This window comes from Neomonachus schauinslandi, chromosome 9 (assembly GCF_002201575.2).
Source record: "Neomonachus schauinslandi chromosome 9, ASM220157v2, whole genome shotgun sequence".
In the NCBI taxonomy this organism is placed as follows: Eukaryota; Metazoa; Chordata; class Mammalia; order Carnivora; family Phocidae; genus Neomonachus; species Neomonachus schauinslandi.
Genome location: NC_058411.1, coordinates 114,176,434 through 114,196,597, shown reverse-complemented (window position 1 = coordinate 114,196,597; position 20,164 = coordinate 114,176,434). Strand labels below are relative to the sequence as shown.

The 20,164-nt window shown below is 40.0% G+C and overlaps 1 protein-coding gene and 1 non-coding gene across 3 annotated transcripts in view; both read right to left on the bottom strand.

Annotated features, from left to right (window-relative positions):
* Positions 1 to 20,164, bottom strand: part of SCAPER (S-phase cyclin A associated protein in the ER) — a 523,695-nt gene that overhangs the window by 31,979 nt on the left and 471,552 nt on the right. For both annotated transcript variants that reach the window (XM_044917799.1, XM_044917800.1), the window contains one exon: positions 5,044 to 5,281. In XM_044917799.1, the coding sequence (XP_044773734.1) occupies positions 5,044 to 5,281 (238 nt within the window). The remainder of the gene's footprint in view (positions 1 to 5,043; positions 5,282 to 20,164) is intronic.
* LOC123325754 lies at positions 15,982 to 16,088 on the bottom strand. The gene has a single exon (XR_006540612.1). It is a non-coding gene; the product is annotated as a U6 spliceosomal RNA (small nuclear RNA).

The following is a 20,164-nucleotide window of genomic DNA, read 5'->3' as shown; positions in this document are numbered from 1 at the left end:
ACATTTAACCTGAAAAGAGACATGGAGAAATACTCCTGTGGATCAAGACACTATCCACCTAACTCATGGTTATTTATTCCATTTGTAGTAGTTTTTCCTCATTGTACAAACAGTCTCACTGTAGAAAATGTGGAAAAATATAAATATTCTCCTGTGAATCTACCATTTAGCTAACTTCTAATACTTTTATTTTTTCCTGAAGCAGAAAACATTTTCTTGAACACAGGGATGAAACACAATTCTAATTATTTACTGATGTTCAAATAGGAAAGCAACATAAAAAACAACTGGTTATTATTCAAACAGCTCTAGAAACCCAACGTTCCCAAAAGAATGTTAAAAAACCAACACCCTGCCTCCCCCCAATAAAAACAAACCACGAAGCCCCCTCAACTGTGAGGCTTCTGGGATCCTTTCTCCAGACAGGCACAGAGCTGTTGCTGGTGGGCGACGCGGGAGGAGAGCCTGACTCTGTCTGTGAAGCCTGAAGCTTCTATTTAATAAACATGTCAAACAGACAGAGCGACAGGAGGGCAAAGGGGAGAGGCAAAGCCCACAGAATACACTCGCAGCCGACACTGGAATGAAGCACCCCTGCCGGCCTGTGGGAAAAGGCAGCATTTTAAACTCATCTCTTGATTCGAGGTCTTGGTGGGCTTGAACCAGGTCAGATATGTTGCAGCTTGGAAGTTGCAATGAATTCACTTTGCCTAACAATGGTGAAACACAGTCCTGTTAGTGAGTATTGCTGAAATAAAATTACCACTAAATTTTAAGAGTGCCTTCTGTCTCAGTTTCATTGCCCTGAGACAAAATGTTTTTCAAGCCCCAAAGAGGCTTCATGAGAGCTTTGTTCCTTTAAATCAGGCAGTGACACCTTCTCAGCTCAGCCCTTATTTAATTAGTTGTGTCCAGCAGGCTGTGACCCAGTACCCTCTGTTTAACCTTCACTGATAAGAGCAGGTCAAGGGGCATGTAAGTTTGAATATAAAAATTAAACCAATTTTTCAAGGAAACTATATTTCCTTTTTAGCCAGAATTAATTGCCAAGTCAGTACATTGATTTGTTTCTTGAGACCACCTTCAATTGTAAAATCTGTCAAAGTGTATGCGATATACAATATCCGGGATCTCAAGGCCATCTGTGCCAATATGAATTCACAGTGAAATCAGACTCTTTGCTGAAGGGGGAAAAGTATTTTGACAGCCTTATTAGTATACAATGAAATGGAACAAGCTAAGAAAATATTCTAATGGCTAACCTTTTGTTACTACTACATGATAGGTTCTCACGTGAAACGAGCACACGGGTTTATGGCTTTGCAGAAGTGTGGAGGGGCACTGGGGATGCAGCATTCAAAAGTCAACTTTCTGAATCAACATCTGCAAAAACAGTTTGGGCAAATTCTGCATCCACATTTCTTGAGGGCCTACTATATGTTAGCTAGCACAGTGCTTCTACATTATCTCATTTAACCCTCACACTTGTGAGGTAGGTGTTTTTAGTCTGTTTTACAGATGAGAAACTGAGTTCAAATGACTTGTCTAAGGTCATAAAACTTGGTAGTATAATGGCCCAAAGTCGCATCAATCTGACTCCAGATCCAAAGGTTTGATGAGGATGCCTATTATAGCTCTGCATTCTTGTGATTCCTTGGTCCTCAAATGGTCAACATGTCTTACATCGTCTTATTTAACTCTTTAGCAGGTCAGACCATTTATCTCATTTCGATTTTATTCTTCAGTTCCTTTGATCCTCTCAGGCAATTCATAAATTGTCTCCCAGATTTTTCTGAGGTCAGACCCATGCTGTACCTAAAATCTCTTTTCCTGTCTTTTATAAACGTAGTTCCTAAAATATCACTTTTTTTTTTTTTAAGATTTATTTATTTATTTGACAGAGAGAGACACAGCGAGAGAGGGAACACAAGCAGGGAGCCCGATGCGGGGCTTGATCCCAGGACCCTGGGATCATGACCTGAGCCGAAGGCAGACGCTTAACGACTGAGCCACCCAGGCGCCCCTAAAATCTCACTCATGCAAGTGGTCTTGATGAACTAGAACATGAGTGTCTCTGACCATATTTATCATAATAGTACTTTTCTCCCAAACTCACCCATTGCTTTATATGCAAATACTGTATATCTGTATTGTATTTACTTGAGCATTACATGCTTGATCAGATGTCCATCTACATCAATGTGGACGTTTTATTTTACATCTTACGTTTTACATCTTACGTTTTATTCTACATCTGTGTGGACGTTTTATTTTAGCTTGCTAAACAGAGTGCTGTGGTTCAAAAAAATGCCTATAAATCTTTGATAGTCCTCCCACTGAGAGGTGGGGCCTATTCCTTTTCCCCGTGAAGCTGGAAGGCTTATGACTGATTTAACCAAGAGTATGGTTGATATGTAGCTATACAACTTGTAAAGCAAGGTCATAAAAAGCCATGCAGTTTCTGTTTCTTTTGGAACATTTGTTTTCTGGAAGCTTCCTCTCAGGACACTCACTCAGAACCTAGACACCATGTTTTAAGCCCAAGTCACACAGAAAAGCCATATGTAGAGTCTTTGGCCAATAGTCCTTGGTGAACCTAGTCTTTAAGTCATCACAGGCATCAAACAGGAGAGTGAAGGAGCCTCCAGTAATTTTAGCTCCCAGCTATCTGTGTCAACCTGCCCCTCCATTCCCCGACTTGTTGTTGGAGGCTCTCAGCTGAAGGCCTACATCATGGAGCAGTGACAAGCCACCCCTGTCTGAATTCTTGGCCCATAGAATCTGTGATCATAATAAAGTGGTTATTATCTGATAAGGTTTTTTTTTTAATGTATAAAAGTAACTGGAACAATAAGGTAATCGTTGGTAGATGTATTAGAGTACCCGATGCTAGAAATTCTGGGCATTTGGGTGCCCACATGTGCTGATGAGGAGTAAGAAAAAATGTGCTGGACCTTGAATATCGAAAGGATGGCAGGCAGGAGGAAGGTTCCTGCAGGCTTTCCTGGCCCATGCACTAGTTAAGGGGAAAAGAGTACCTGAGAATAATGTCTGGGGAGAGAATGAGAAACAATTATGGCCAAATGGACTAAGATAAAACAGGAGAGTCAGAACAGAGATTAAAAAAGAAGGAAAAAAAAACAGGAAAGAAAGTTAAGAGAAATACAGAGCTGCATGAAGGACAGAGAGGAAAGAAGCAAATGTACTGGAGAACTGTTAGGAACCAGCCAAGAAAGACATTCTACTTGGGAGGCAGGGCATTTGATTCTAAGAATGGCTTGAACACTCTTGAGTCACCCTGGTGTTTTCCCTGCTGCTTTTGACAAAAGTGGCTCAAGTAGGGAATACATTTCAGGCTGGACATAGCAAGGAGCTAGAGAGGAGAAATCTCGGTTTTTATGTTAGTTTGCCATGAAGGGCTCCAGAAATAAGCTTATGATTTTTCTAACATTATTGGCCATTGTGCCTAAAGGCCACTAGGGGAGCAGGGCTGGTTGCGGTTCAGTGGTGCTCCTTTTGAGTGAAACTGAACAGGCTGTGACCTCACAGGAATGGTGTGGGGTGCGCATGGGTCTGGGCTCCCTGACACTCAACAGTGACTGATGGAATGGCTGACTTAATACAGGTGCTTTTGTTTATGATGTGGAGCACCCTGCAGCAGTATGAATCCTGGTCAGAAGACCTATAACACCAGAAGCTAAGAGACAGTTTCAGATATTTTCTTTTCATAATCCCTGGTGACAAAGGAAATCACTTTACTTGGACTAGCTGATGGGTAGACTGCTAGTCTCCATGTTCTGAAGCAAAAACTTAGTGTCTCCTGATTTCCAAGCTGTTTCCACACTGAACACGATGGGCTTGGTTCTTCATAAAACACAGGTGTTATGTTCAACCCAGAGGCATGAGCCACTGGCATTCTCTGGAGCAGACATCTCCTGTTTGAGGTGCACGTGCCTGCAGATTCTCAGAACTTTACAGATTATGTAGTTATCACCTAAGGCCAGTTCAAGTGCTTCGGAAACTGAAATGCATTAACCTTAAAGAGATTTCTGTTCTTATGATGGATAAACTAACTCTACAAAGTTGAAAGATATCGAATCCAATGATACAACTTACTCACTACTTTCCTGTTGTGAACGGAATGACAGGAAGACAAGAATTCCACATTTGTCATCAGCTACAAAACAAGCGTTTCTTCTATCTGGGAATGGCCAAAGCCCACCATTTTCATACATTTGTATCTCTATAACCTTTTTCCCTCTGAGCAAAGCAATTCATCTAAATTATGGGTTCATCATCTGCCAAGTTTGTTCCTTTTTTAATGAAATCGCTTGACAGTTAATAAACTGAAAGAGAAGTCTACTCCTTGGGGCTTGCTCTGTTCCAAAGGTTCAGTGTTTTTGAAAATTAAATTTCCTACATGAAAAAAATCTATTTCTAAGCTGACAGTCTGGTGTTATAACATAAAGCAATTCTTCTTTCTTCAGCTATAAAAATTGAATTTATAGGGGTGTGCACATATAACTACACATGCACTTTACACTGGACACAAATCCGTTAAATCATCCACAGAAAGTCCTATCAACAAAACAATTTATCTAATTTTGGTTCTGTTTGTGTAAGAAACCAGGACTTTCCTTAATATTTAAAAGCTGATGGGATAATAATGCCTTTTCTATAAAAAAATTGAGACAAGATTTAGTAGTAGCAGAGTGGCACAGATTTCGGGGTCAGAAAATCATTGGTACCAGTCCTGGCAAAGCCACGTGTAACCTTGGGGAAATTACTTAACTGTCAGCATTTCCATCTGTAGAATGGGTATAATATTTTGCAGGACTATCATGAGAATAAATGAGAACACATATGTAGAGCACCTAATACGGTTCCCAGAAGATAGCAGCTTCCTAAATGGTATGTATTGTGATTTCCTGTACTGTAGTTTATTCCTTATGTCCTAATCCAGGAGAAAAACCTCACACCATTATCTATACTAAAATATGAACTCTTGGTTGGTTAGCACCAACAGTGACCAATGCTTGGTACCTGGAAAGCCGGCAGGTCCAGAGCGGCAAAACTGTTGAAGAGCTGTAAACTCTGAATGGCCACTTGGACCGTGTTCTGAGTGTAACTCTCCTTGGGATTGGCAGGGCTGGGGTCCGAGATGGTGCCGTGGAAGAGGACACAGTAGAGCATGTGCAGAACTCCAGCCAGGTCTGTGGCCTGCAGAGCAGTGGTCAGTCCTGTGGGATCCTGGCGATTATTGTCAAATATACTGTATGACCTGACAAAGAAACATTCAGCTCTTTAAAAGAAGTCTACTCAAGAATGTGAGCATTTTTATAAGTCAAATGGAACAAGACAAGCAGACCGTTAAAAGCAAACCATCTGAGTTGCAGAGTAAGGTAACCAGAAACCTCGGGGAGCGCACGCAGCCGGGAACGTGGTGGCCGGGCCTGCCCTCCCCTGGGAGACCAGGCCGCTGTAGCAGTGGGCAGCTGAGCACTCCGCAGCCAGTGCTGAGCCCCCCCCCCCCCCACCGCCCGTGCTTTGTAGCCTAGGTAGGCTTGCTTCGTTTAGCTTCTAGGTCTGGGCAAACTGGACAGAGTCCATGAGAGCTACTGGAACTCCGAAATACCATAGTTTCCTTTCGGAATATTCTCAGGGGAGGCAGCTACCAGGAAAGCATGAGGCCTCAAAAACTCAGCAGCGTGTTGGTATCCTGTGGTAGCGAGACGCTTCACCTGCTCTTGAAAGCACAGTTCCATCATCAAGGAATACTGGCAGGATGGGTTGTAGGGGCCAGACTCCCAAGAACAAGCAAGTGCTAGACTAGCTTTATACAAACCACCATGAAGTCAGCTTAGTAACTGTGGCAGGCAGGGCTATGGGTGAACAAGAAGCAACGGCAGTGACAAATGAGTTCCTAAAGTCAATAGCAGAGCCAGCAAGGGTTTGCTAAATCTATCTCACTCCTGAACTCGGGTCTACATGAAGCATCTAGTGACCAGGAGCCTGCAGTTTTAGTAAATGTGGCTGCCAAGCATTCGTCCATCCTTTCTTCCCCTAGAAACTGCACCCAGATTTCTCTCTGAGGAATGATCTCTCTCTCTCTCTCTCTCTCGTAACCAACGTGCTCCAGGTGGGGCCCCTCACCCTTCACTCTGATTCCAGGGCCTAAGGTACTAAAAGGCACACTTTATTTCTCTGGCGGTCCAGAACGGTTCAGGGATGGCACCTGTCACAGTCAGAGCTCACAGAACCGACGGAGATCCCTTTGCTGAAATGCTTGGAAAGAAGCCCTCACTTTTTCTCCCCTGGGTTAGAATCTGAGAAGATGTAAAAGGTTTGCAGCTGCTACGGCCGCATGTTCTACACAAAACCTCAGGTCTCCACGCCCTTCCTCGTGGGTCAGTTGTCTCCTTTCATGGACACATTCTTTTTTCCTCTGGAAGAGAAGTTACAAGTCCCTGCTCAGTGTCTTCCTTTATGATAGATACTCTTCCCTATTTTTATTTTATTTTATTTATTATTTATTTATTTATTTATTTACTTGAGAGAGAGAGAGCATGAGAGGGGGGAGGGTCAGAGGGAGAAGCAGACTCCCTGCCGAGCAGGGAGCCCGATGCGGGACTCAATCCTGGGACTCCAGGATCATGACCTGAGCCGAAGGCAGTTGCTTAACCAACTGAGCCACCCAGGCGCCCCAATACTCTTCCCTATTTTTAACATGAATACAGGTCCTCACCGTGCCCACCCCACAGCTTTTTTTGTTGTTGTTCCTTTCAGATGGAATCTGGAATGTGAGAGGGGCATTAAAGATCTACGCTAATCTCATCCACTTGCCCAGAAACACTCGGGAGATGGCACTAATAAGAATTCAGAAGTGCTGGCTGGCAAGTTTCTGGTCTCTTGTCTAGTTTTCTAATTCGCTACTAGTTTCATCAAAGTAGAGCTTTATTCATAACCATGGTAAGCATTTATTTCTTGAATGTGGACTATTTCGGATACTGCTAAGGATGTGAGATGACATCATACACCTTATTCTCTTCTCAAGAAAGCAGCTCTCGGGAAACACTGTCATCTCATTGCCCTCTAACAGGGTTTGCTAAGTCCGTTCACATCTTTTACCTCATCTCACTCTTAGTTTTTCACAGTTGGGAGGGAAGGTGTTGCTCCCCCTCGATGCACCCACCAAGATTAGTTGAGACGCTCTAGGTCATACACATTTATCAGTGGCAAAGGCAAGGGAACCACAAGGACTTGCAACTCTTTAAGGGCAGTGCTTTGTCTGAGGACCAAAACATCCAGGGTAACCAGGAGGTGACTTCTTTTCTTTCCATCCCTTCTCTTAAGTCAAATCTCGGGGTTAACGGAACACTGTTAAAGTACAGGGAGACTGTAATGTGATCCTGTATCATCACGGAGAGATATTTTTTGTCTTATGGGACAAATCAAGAAATGACATTTATTTGCTTACAGGAACATCTGAACCTTTACACAAACCCTGTTAGCTAATGTCACTTGGCCCTTCCTTCTTTCCTTTCTTCCACTGTAGCCCTAAGAGCTTGGGGTCAGACCCTGACTAGAGACATGAGTAGAGATTACTGTGTCTGACTTTATTATAAAGGTTCCCAAAAGGGGTCTGTGTTTGCTTAACACTGACTGCCTTTTATTTTTTTTTGAAGCCTTAGTTGATATTTATTTATTATTATTATTTTAAATTAACATATAATGTATTTGTTTCAGGGGTACAGGTCTGTGATTCAGCAGTCTTAAATAATTCACAGCGCTCACCATAGCACATACCCTCCCCAGTGTCCATCACCCAGCTGCCCCATCCCTCCCACCCCCCTCCACTCCAGCAACCCTCAGTTTGTTTCCTGAGATTAAGAGTCTCTTGGGCGCCTGGGTGGCTCAGATGGTTAAGCGTCTGCCTTCGGCTCAGGTCATGATCCCAGGGTCCTGGGATCGAGTCCCACATCGGGCTCCCTGCTCCTTGGGAGCCTGCTTCTCCCTCTGCCTCTCTCTCTCTCTCTGTCTGTCTCTCATGAATAAATAAATAAAATCTTTAAAAAAAAAAAAAAAAAAGAGTCTCTTATGGTTTGTTTCCCCTCTCTGGTTTCGTCTTGTTTCATTTTTCCTGCCCTTCCCCTGTGATCCTCTGTCTTGTTTCTCAAATTACACATATCAGTGAGATCATATGATAATTGTCTTTCTCTGATTGACTTATTTCGCTTAGCATAATACCCTCTAGTTCCATCCACATCATTGCACATGGCAAGCTTTCGTTTTTTTGATGGCTGCATAATATTCCATTGTGTGTGTGTGTGTGTGTGTATATGTGTGTATATGTACACATATATACATGTATATATGTGTATATATATATACACACACACACCATATCTTCTTTATCCATTCATTTGCTGATGGACATCTGGGCTCTTTCCAAAGTTTGGCTATTGTGGATATTGCTGCTATAAACATTGGGGTGCAGGTGCCCGTTTGGATTACTACATTTGTATCTTTGGGATAAATATCCAGTAGTGCAATTGCTGGGTCGTAGGGTAGCTCTATTTTCAACTTCTTGAGGAACCTCCATACTGTTTTCCAGAGTGGCTGCACCACCTTGCATTCCCACCAACAGTGTAGGAGGGTTCCCCTTTCTCCGCATCCTCACCAACATCTGTTGTTTCCTGACTTGTTAATTTTAACCATTCTGACTGGTGTGAGGTGGTATTTCATTGAGGTTTTGATTTGGATTTCCCTGATGCCGAGTGATGTTCAGCAGTTTTTCATGTGTCTGTTGGCCATATGGATGTCTTCTTTGCAGAAATGTCTGTTCATATCTTCTGCCCATTTCTTGACTGGATTATTTGTTCTGTGGGTGTTGAGTTTGAGTTCTTTATAGATCTTGGATACTAGCCCTTTATCTGAAATGTCATTTGCAAATATCTTCTCCCATTCTGTCGGTTGTCTTTTGGTTTTCTTGACTGTTTCCTTTGCTGTACAAAAGCTTTTTATCTTGATGAGATCCCAATAGTTCATTTTTGCCCTTGCTTCCCTTGCCTCTGGCGATGTTTCTAGGAAGAAGTTGCTGTGGCTGAGGTCGAAGAGGTTGCTGCCTGTGTTCTCCTCAAGGATTTTGATGGATTCCTGTCTCACATTTAGATCTTTCATCCATTTTGAGTATTTTTGTGTGTGGTGTAAGGAAATGGTCCAGTTTCATTCTTCTGCATGTGGCTGTCCAATTTTCCCAACACCATTTGTTGAAGAGGCTGTCTTTTTCCCATTGGACATTCTTTCCTGCTTTAACACTGACTGCCTTTTAGAACCAATGGCAAGTCAGAAGGCATTTCTACCTAAAGTTAATTTCCAATAGCCTTTTGGACATTTGGGATGAGTGACATCATTGCTGCTGACAGCAGTTTTATTGCTCTGTGATTCAGAATGGTGACCTTACCCTTATTGCCTGTGTTGTTTTTAAACTGATTATCAGCATATTCAAATACAGGTAGTCAGAAATATAACTTTATCATTTAAAGCAATTTGTCATACTTAATCTTTCTAAACATTTAAATGACATGAATTCACTGCTATTACTTCTTCAAAAGAATAAATAAAAATAAAAAAAAAGTGAAGGTCATCAGACTACTTCTTTCTTCCTCTCTCCATCCCATCCCATTATTTAGGAAAACACTAATCACAAACTATAAACAACACAACCCAGGATCTCTTGCAATATTCTCCTGATGAAATAAAAATGTTGATTCAGAAAAATGAATTAAATAACCATTCAATAACTTAGATGTGCAAATGGTTCAAAATGCATACAATATTACTGCAGAGGAAAGACCATTTTCCCCCAAATTTTTATTTAAACTCTAGTTAGTTAACATACAGTGCAATAATACTGGTTTCAGGAGAATTCAGTGATTCATCACTTACATATAACACCCAGTGCTCATCACAAGCACCCTCCTTAATACCCATCACCCATCTAGTCCATCCCCCACCCACCTCCCTCCATCAACTCTGTTCTCTATCGTTAAGAGTCTCTTATGGTTTGTTTCCCTCTTTTTATTCCCCCTTCCATAGGTTCATCTGTTTTGTTTCTTAGATTCCACATATGAGTGAAATCTATATGGTATTTGTCTTTCTCTGACTTATTTCCCTTAGCATAATACACTCTAGCTCCATCCACATCATTGCAAATGGCAAGACTGCATTCTTTTTGATGGCTGAATAATATTCCACTTTGTGTGTGTGTGTGTGTGTGTGTGTGTGTGTATATATATAACATCTTCGTTATCCATTCATCAGTCAATGGACATTTGCATTCTTTCCATAGTTTGCTTATTGTTGATAATGCTGCTATGAACACTGGGGTGTGTGTACCCCTTCGAATCAGTATTTTTGTATCCTTTGGATAAATACTAAATACCTAGTAGTGCAATTGCTGGGTCGTAGGGTAGTTCTATTTTTCACTTCTTGAGGAACCTCCAAACTGTTCTCCAGGGTGGCTGCACCAGTTTACATTTCCACCTACAGTGCAAGAGGGTTCCCCTTTTTTCTCATCCTCACCAACACCTATTGTTTCTTGTGTTGTCAATTTTAGCCATTCTGACAGGTGTGAGGTGGTATCTCATTGTCGTTTTGATTTGTATTTCCCTGATGACGGGTGATGTTGAGCATCTTTTCATGTGTCTGTTAGCCATCTGGATGTCTTCTTTGGAAAAATATCTATTCATGTCTTCTGCCCATTTCTTAACTGGATTGTTTTTTTGGGTGTTGAGTTTGATAATTTTTTTTTTACAGATTTTGGACACTAACCCTGTATCCAATATGTCATTTGCAAATATCTTCTCCTATTTTGTAGGCCTTTTAGTTAAGACTGTTCATTTTAAAGTGAGCCCATAGAATTTACGGGAACGAGGGGAAGGGAGAGGGCTTGTCTACTGCATTTGGCTTGCACAGAACTAATGTATACCTGAAAGGACTTTAGGGAATGTTTACTTTTGATTTAGTCTGAAATACAGATAATTTATTAATGAACAGGCCACTGGCTCCTGTTGTTCTTAACTGTCAATTACAACAACTTTAAGCCCAAATGTTTATAATAAAAATGTAAAAGGCCTTATTCATATCAGACATGTTACAAAACTTTCTTTTAAAAATCATGGAAGATAGGAAAAATCAGATCTGAAACTATATATTCAATTGAGATCTTCTCAATTTTACTGAATTTTAAAGTGTTTTTCTTTGTTCTCTAGAACTAGAGATCTTGGTGGCATATTAAGTTCTGTCCATTAAAAGCCAGATTCAATCAGGAAAAACTATAACTGGACCATCAATACTCCTGCACAGCATCTGAAAATCTTACTTTGCCATAAAGGAAAGTATAGATGCGCGCGCAAAAAAAAAAAAAAAAAAAAAAGGCAGCAATTTGTGTGGGCATGAATCAAATGCCATCCATTCACCTTTGGTATTTTAAACTACTTATGTACCAGGCTTTAGTTGGCCCCCAAAAGCAACTGTAACAGCCCTGGATACTACAACCCCCTTTCCCCTGTTTGTTCCTGGACTGTTTGCTCTCTTCTGCCTGGTGCCCATTTTTCTGGCTTGGTAACATCAACCCTGATGTCCTTAGATGTGCAAATGGTTTATTTGAGAGAGAGAATGAGAGAGAGAGAGAGCATGAGAGGGGGGAGGGTCAGAGGGAGAAGCAGACTCCCTGCCGAGCAGGGAGCCCGATGCAGGACTCGATCCTGGGACTAGTGATCTTCTAGACTGCTCTCCTATCTTCTTAGATTTTGGCTTTGTTCATTCTTTCAGTTCTGGAATCCCCAGGCATCTTGTGAGAACTTCCCATTTTAGTCCCTGAACACTGACAATTCCACTCAATGGTCTGCATAGTGTTGGGAGTGGGTGGGATTAAGTCACTGTCTCTCCCAATGAGGGATGTAAACTTCACTGTTGAAAAAGTGAATTATTTTTTCAGAGGTAGTCCAGTGTGGGGCTTTAAGTACTGGGATATTCTGGGAAAGCTGACCTACATCCAGTGATATCATTCATCAGGCTTTGTAGTGAGCATGAGGGGCATGATGATCCGTCAGATACTCTCAATTTGAAAAGCTAAAGTACCTGTGCTCCAAGAACAGTGACCACCTGTGACATGTGCAGCCAAACAAGACTAGGTCCCTGTCCTAGGGAGGTTACATGAGGGGCAGGCATGTGTGTCAGTTTCCTACCAATAATGTGATAACACATTATCACAAGCTAGTGGCTCAAAACAATACAAATTTCCAACATAAGTCTTACTGGGCTAAAATCAGGTGTTATCAGAGCTGTGTTCCTTCTAGAGGCTCCAGGGGAGAATTTGTTTCCTTGCCTTTCACAGTGTGTAGAGTACAAATGCATTCCTTGGCTTGTGGCCCCTTGCTCCATCTTCAAACTCAGCAGCAGAGCACCTTCAAGTCCCTCTAACGCTCACTTTACCGCTTCCCTCTTTAACTTACAAGGACCTTTGTAATTACATTGGGCCCACCTGGATAAACCAGGATAATCTTCCCATATCAAGATCTTAATTTAATTTCTGCAGAATCTCTCTTGCCATATGAAATAACACATTCACAGTTTTGGGGGATTAGGATATAGATATCTTTGGCAGGCCATTATTCTTTTCCCCATTTTTTTTTGTGTTAAAATACATATAACATAAAATTTACCATCTTATTTTAGATGTACAGTTCATTGGTATTAAATACATTCATAATGATGTGCAACCTTCACCACCAACCATCCCCATAACTCTTTCATCATGTAAAACTGAAACTCTATACCTATTAAACAGAACTCCCCACCTCCCTCCCCACCACAACCACCATTCTACTTTCTGTCTCTATGACTTTGACTCCTCTAAGTACTTCATATAAGTGGAATCATCACTGAATATTTAGTGTTTTTGTGACAGGTTCATTTCACTTAGCATAATGTCCTTGAGGTTCATCCATGATATAGAATATGGCAGAATTTCCCTACTTTTTAAGGCTGAATAATATTCCATTGTATGTATACACCACTTTTTGTGTATCCATTCATCCACTGATGAGCACTTGGGTTGCTTCCATGTTTTAGCTATTGTAAATAATGCTTCTATGAACACAGGCATACAAATATGTCTTTAAAATCCTTTTTTCCAATTCTTTTGGTCAGATGCCCAGAAGTGGAATTGCTGGATCATATGGTAATTCTATTTTTAATTTTTTGAGGAACTGCCATGTTTTCCACAGCAGCTGTATCATTTACACCAATAAAGCATAAGGGTTCAAATTTGTCCACATTCTCACCAACACCTCCTTTTTTTTTTTTTGGATAGTAGCCATCCTAATGGGTATGAGGTGGTATCTCACTATAGTTTGGATTTGCATTTCTCTATTATCAGTAATGTTAAACTTCTTTTCATGTGCTTATTGGGCATTTATATGTCTTCTTTGGAGAAATGCCTATTTAAGTCTATTGCCCCTTTTGTAATAGTGTTTTGTTGTTGTGGAGTTTTAGGAGTTTTCCATGGTTTCTGTATATTAATTCCTTGTCAGATATATAATTTGCAAATATTTTATCCCATTCTCCAGGTTGCCTTTTTACTGTGTTGATATTCTTTTGATGCATAAATTAAAAAAATTTTCACTAAGTCCAATTTGTCTACTTTTTCTTTTACTGCTGATGTCTCTGGTGTCCTATCTTTTACTGCCAAATTCCAAGTCCTGAAGCTTCTGCTCCATTTTCTTCTGAGTTTAATAGTTCTAGGTATTTGAGCCATTTGAGTCATAGTGTTTGAAAAGTGTCCACCTTCATTCTTTTGCATGTGGATGTCCAGTTTCCCCAGCACCACCTGTTGAAGAGATTGTCTTTTCCCATTCAATGGTCTTGGCACCCTTGTCAAAAATCATTTGTCCATATGTGTGAGGGTTTATTTCTGGGCTCTCGATTCTGTTCTGTTGTTATATATGTCTATATGCCAGTATCACACTGTTTTGATTACTATGGTTTTTTTTTTTTCTTTTTGAAGTAAGTTTTGATATCAGGAAATGTGACTACTCCAGCTTTGTTCTTTTTCAAGATTGTTTTGTCTATTTGGGGTCCCCTGAGATTCCATATGAATTTTAGGATCGTTTTTTTCTATTTCTGCAAAAAAAAAATATTAGAGATTTTGCTAAAGATTACATAAAATCTACAGATTGCTTTGGGAAGTAATGACTTCTTAACAATATTGTCTTCTAATCCATGAACATGGAATGTGTTTTCAATTATTTATACCTTCTTTAATTTCTTTTGGCAATGTTTTGTACTTTTCACTGTAAAAGGCTTTCACTTTCTTGGTTAAATTAATTCCTAAATATTTTATTTTTTTGATGCTATTGTGAATGGACTTGTTTTCATAATTTCCTTTGAGATTGTTCATTGTTAATATATAAAAATGCAATTGCTTTTTGTGAGTTGGCTTTGTATTCTGCTACTTTGCCAATTCATTTACTAGTTTTAACAGGTTTGTCTTTTTTTTTTTTTTTGGTGTGAAATCTTTAGGGTTTTCTACATATAAGATCATATCATTTGCAAACAGAGATAATTCTACTACTTCCCTTCTGATTTGGATGCCTTTTACTTCTTTTTCTTGCCTAATTGCTTTGGCTAGAAATTCTAGTACTATGTTGAAGTGGAGGAAGTGGGCATCCTTGCCTTGTTCCTGATCTTAAAGGAAAAGCTTCTAGTCTTTCACCATCACTATGATGTTCCCTGTGGGATTTGCATATATGGTTTTTATTATGTGGAAGTACTTTCTTTCTATTCCTAGTTTTTTGAGTGTTTAAAAAAATTTTTTTAAAAAAGATTTTATTTATTTATTTGAGAGGGAGAGAGAGAACGTGTGCACACGTGTGAGCAGGGGGAGAGACAAATGGGGAGGGAGAGGGAGATAGAGAATCTCTCAAGCAGACTCTGCTCTGAGCACGGAGCCTGATGTGGGACCTGATCTTACAACCCTGAGATCATGATCTGAGCTGAAAGCAAGAGTTGGATGCTTAACTGACTGAGCCACCCAGGCACCCCAAGTATTTTTATAATGAGAGGGTGTTGAATATGTCAAATGCTTTTTCTGTATCAGTTGAGATGATCATGCATTTTTGTTTCCATCATTCTGTTAATGTGGTCTAATTACAACGGCTGATGTTCATGTCCTGAACCATTTTTGCATTGCAGGAATAAATCCCACTTGGTCATGATGTATAATCCTTTTACTGTATCTGCTAAATTTGGCTTGGTAGTTTTGTTGAACATTTTTACATCAATGTTCATAAGGGATATCAGTGTGTAGTTTTCTCTTTTTGTAGTGTCTTTGTCTGGCTTTGGTTTCAGGGTAATGCTGGCTTCAAAAAATGAGTTATGAAGTGTTCCCTCCCCTTCAGTTTTTGAGAAAAGCTTGAGAAAGATTGGTGTTAGTTCTTTAAATGTTTGGTAGCATTCACAACTGAAGCCATCAGGTCCAGGGCTTTCCTTTGAACATTTTTGATTACTGATTCAATCTCCTTACTAGTTCTATAGGTCTATTCAGATTTTCTTTTCCTTTCTGATTTAGTCTTGGTAGGTATTTTGTTTATAGAAATTTATCCATTTCATCTAGGTTAGCCAATTTGTTGGCATATGTTGTTAATAGCGCTCTCTTACAATCCTTTTTATTTCTGTAGAATTGATAGTAATGTTCCCACTTTCTTTTCTTCCCTCACCTTTATTGAGGTATAATTGACAAACAAAATTATAACTTATTTAAAGTGTACAACATGAATATTTGCTATATGGATACACTGTGAAATGATTCTCACAATCAAGTTAACACATCCATTACTTCACAGAGTTATCTTTTTTTTGGTGGTAAAATGCTTAAAATCTACTCTCTTAGTAAATTTCAAGTATATTTTAACTATAGAAAACATGGAACACTTCAAGAATTTGCGTGTCATCCTTGTGCAGGGGCCATACTAATCTCCTCTGTATTATTCCAGTTTTAGTATATGTGCTGCCAAAGTGAGCACCCCATTTTCATTTCTGAGTTTAGTAATTTGATTCTTCTCTCTCTTTTTTCTTAATCTAGTTGAAGGTTTTGTCAATTCTGTTGCTCTTTTCAAAGAACTCAAACTTTGGTTTCACTGATTTTCTCTATTGTTATTTTATTCTCTATTTCATTGATCTCTGTTATAATCTTTATTATTTCCTTCCTTCTGCTAGCTTTGAGTTTAGTTTGTTCTTCTTTCTCTAGTTCCTTAAGTTGTATAGTCAGTTTTTTTTTTTAAAGATTTTATTTATTTATTTGACAGGGTGAAGGAGAGAGAGAGAGAGCAAGCATGAGTGGGAGGGAAAGGTGGGGCAGAGGGAGAGGGAGAGGGAGAGGCAGACTCCCTGCTCAGCAAGGAGCCCGATGTGGGGCTCCATCCCAGGACCCTGAGATCATGACCTGAGCCGAAGGCAGACACTTAACCAACTGAGCCATCCAGGTGCCCCTGTATAGTTAGGTTGTTGATTTGAGATATTTCTTTTTTAATGTAAGTGTTTATAGTTATACACTTACCCCTCATCAGTGCTTTTATTGTGTCTTGTAAGTTTTGATATATTGTATTTTCATTTTCATTCATCGTTAAGTATTTTCTTTTTATTTTTTTATTATGTTATGTTAATCACCATACATTACATCATTAGTTTTTGATGTAGTGTTCCATGATTCATTGTTTGCATATAACACACAGTGCTCCATGCAGTACATGCCCTCTTTAATACCCATCACCAGGCTAACCCATCCCCCCACCCCCCTCCCCTCTAGAACCCTCAGTTTCTTTCTCAGAGTCCATAGTCTCTCATGGTTCGTCTCCCCCTCCAATTTCCGCCTCCTTCATTCTTTCCTTCCTGCTATCTTCTTCTTCTTCTTCTTTTTTTTAACATATAATGTATTACTTGTTTCAGAGAAGTATTTTCTAATTTCCCTTGTGATTTTTTCCTCGATCCATCTGTTGTTTAAGAGTGTGTTGTTTAATTTCCATAAATTTGTGGATTTTTTAGTTTTATTTCTGTTATTGATTTCTAACTTTATCTTGTTATAGTTGGGTAAGATACTTTGAATGGTATCTATCTTTTTAAATCTCCTGAGACTTCATTTTTGGCCTAATGGCTGGTCTATCCTGGAACATGTCCCATGTGCACTTGAGAAGAATGTGTACTTTGTTTTTTTTTGGGTAGTGTTCAGGAGAGGCATTATTCTGCCTATCACAATGAGACTAGTTATTCACAATTCACGCATTTATTCAACAAATATTTATTGAGGACCTACTCTGTGACAAGCACTACTCAAGGCACTAGGATTCAGCAGTAAAATCTATGCCCTTTTCCTGATAAAGCTTACATTTTAGTGCAGGAGGATATTAGGAACAAATAAACAATATATGTAATATATAGTATGTCAAGTGTGCAAAATGCTCCAGAGAAGCAGGGGACATGGCTAGGGATGAAGATGTAGGTGAATGTGTAATACTATTTTATATAGGATGGTTGGGGAAGCTCTTTTTTTTTTTTGAAGATTTTATTTATTTATTTGACAAAGAGAGACAGCAAGAGAGAGAACACAAGCAGGGGAAGCAGGAGAGGGAGAAGCAGGCTCCCAATGTGGGGCTTGATCCCAGGACCCTGGGATTATGACCTGAGCCGAAGGCAGACACTTAATGACTGAGCCACAAAGGCGCCCCAGGGAAAGCTCTTTCTAAGGTGTTAAGTTAGCAGAGTTCTATAGAAAGTGAGGAAGGAAGCCATGAGGCTATCTGAGGCCAGGGTATTTTTGACAGAAAAGCAGCAAGTCTCAAGTCTTGGAGTCAGGAACATGCAGGACATGTTCAAGAGACAGCAAGGCCAGTGTGGCTACAGCAGATTGAGTGAGTGAAGAACATCAGGAGACAAGATCAGAGAGGCCAGGGAGAAGATCAGGTAGGGTCTTATAGACCACTGTAAGGACATTATAAGGATTTCACTGAATGAGAAAGAAAGTCATAGTAAGGTTCTGAGCAGAGGAGTGATGTATCTGACTTAGGTTTAAAAATAATCACTATAGCTAATTGGTTGAAAAGCTTTTAGGAGAGCCAAGGCAGAGGTAGGGAGGCTGTTTGAATTATCCAAGTGAGAGATCATGGTGGATGAACCAGGCTGGTAGCTATGAATGTGGTGAGAAGTGGTTGGATTCTGAAAATCTTCAGACGGGAAAGCCAACAGGATTTCCTGATAGATTGGATGTGGGTGTGAGAGAAAGAGGAGTAAAAAATGGCTCAGTGGATTCTGGCCTGAATAATTGGAAGAATGTGGCTGCCATTTATAAAATGGGGAAGACAGTAGATAGAGCATGACTGGGGTAGAAAACCAGGAGTTCAGACTTAAACTTGTTAAAATCAAGAAGCCTATTAGACATCCAAGTGGAGATAATGAATTGGAAATTGGATAAAATGAGCTTTCCAAGGGTAGCTATTTTTGTCAGTTTTGTCCCCAGGGCTTAGAACAGTGGTCTGACACAGTAGCCACTCAATAGACATTTGTTGAATGACTGAATAAATATACAAGTTAAGGTCAGAGGAGTGGCTGGGCTTGAGATATTTGGGAGTCATCAATACTTACATGATATTTAAAGCCAGGAGACTATCCAGTAAGTGAGCATAGATAGTGGTTTGAGGATTGAACCTTGGGATAAATATTTAGAAGTTGGGGAAAGAAGAAGAAATCAGCAAAGGAAACTAAAAAATAGAAACCAATGGAGTAAGAGGAAAACCAGAAAAGTATGGTGTCCTAGAAGCAAACTGAAGATAGTTTCAAGTAGGAGGAAGTAATCAATAAAAAAGTTTAACTAAAAATAAACGAGAACTGAAAAAAGGATGAAATTTATAGAAATAACTGTTAAATCCTACTTTTAGATTTTATAAAAACTAACCACATATGTTTGGAATGGGAAGATGGTATGTGACAGGTGATTGGAATGCAGCTCTCAGGGGTAAGTGGGGAAAAAGGCTTAGCAAATGAGCTGCCTAACAGTTAAAATGAGGAAAGAGTGTTGCTTGTTTACCGATGACTATAATTCAATTTTGACTGAATTAATAGGAGCACAATATACATAACTAGAAAGGTTCAGTCCTGCTCCCTACCCTGGAAGCATGGGCTCCAGCACTGGGTGCCATACTACATTCAGGACACTGATGTATAAGCAAGTTCCCTAGGAAAGTGCCTTGTGTGGTAGAAGTATCTGGAAACAATGTCATCCGAGGAACATTTGAAGGAATTGGGAAATTCATCTCAGAACTGGAGGCCATAAAGGTTATTTTCAAACTGAAGAGGTATTATATTGTTATTTATGACCCCAGAGAAGAGACATTACCTGAAGGCAGATAGTAGATAAACTTATGAAAATCTTTCTAAGAATTAGAACACCCCAAAGGGATGTTGGTAAGCTATTACTTTCTTCCCTATTCTGGAAAAAGTGGAGGATCACATCCAGCCAAGTGGCAGAGGGCACTCAAACCTTAGCTGGGCATGGAACACAGCAATGTCTAAGATTCTGTTCAGTCCTGGGATGTTGTAACAGCTGTGAATCTACTTTGAAAATTATACTCTCCTGCACACACGCGCGCGCACAAACACACACACACCCTATAGCTTGTTTGATGCAGATCTAATTTGGAGCCCCATTGAAGGGAATGTGGATGACTTAGTGGAGATATAAGAGGAAGAGAAAACTGAAGGTGGGAAAGATGTATGTGTAGGCATTGTAAGATATCTGGACATTTGGTTAGAGAAGAGAAAACTATAGGGAGAATTAAAGAGTAAGATTATCAAGTAGGGTGAGGCTGGCTAATATTTGGGAGGATTTCCAAAGTGCCTGATGACGAGTTTCAGTTGAACTCAAAGAGGAACTTCTGAGAAGGAAACCTTTCTGGGAAGAGAAGTGATAGATGATGAAAAGAGATGGACATTCTTGCTGTTTGGAACCAACAGACTGGAAGAGGCTGGAGAAAGAGGAAGACCAGGGGGACACCAATGGGAACAGGAGGTAAAGGGTGAGGTCAATAAGAAGAAACTGGGGCTGGCAGAG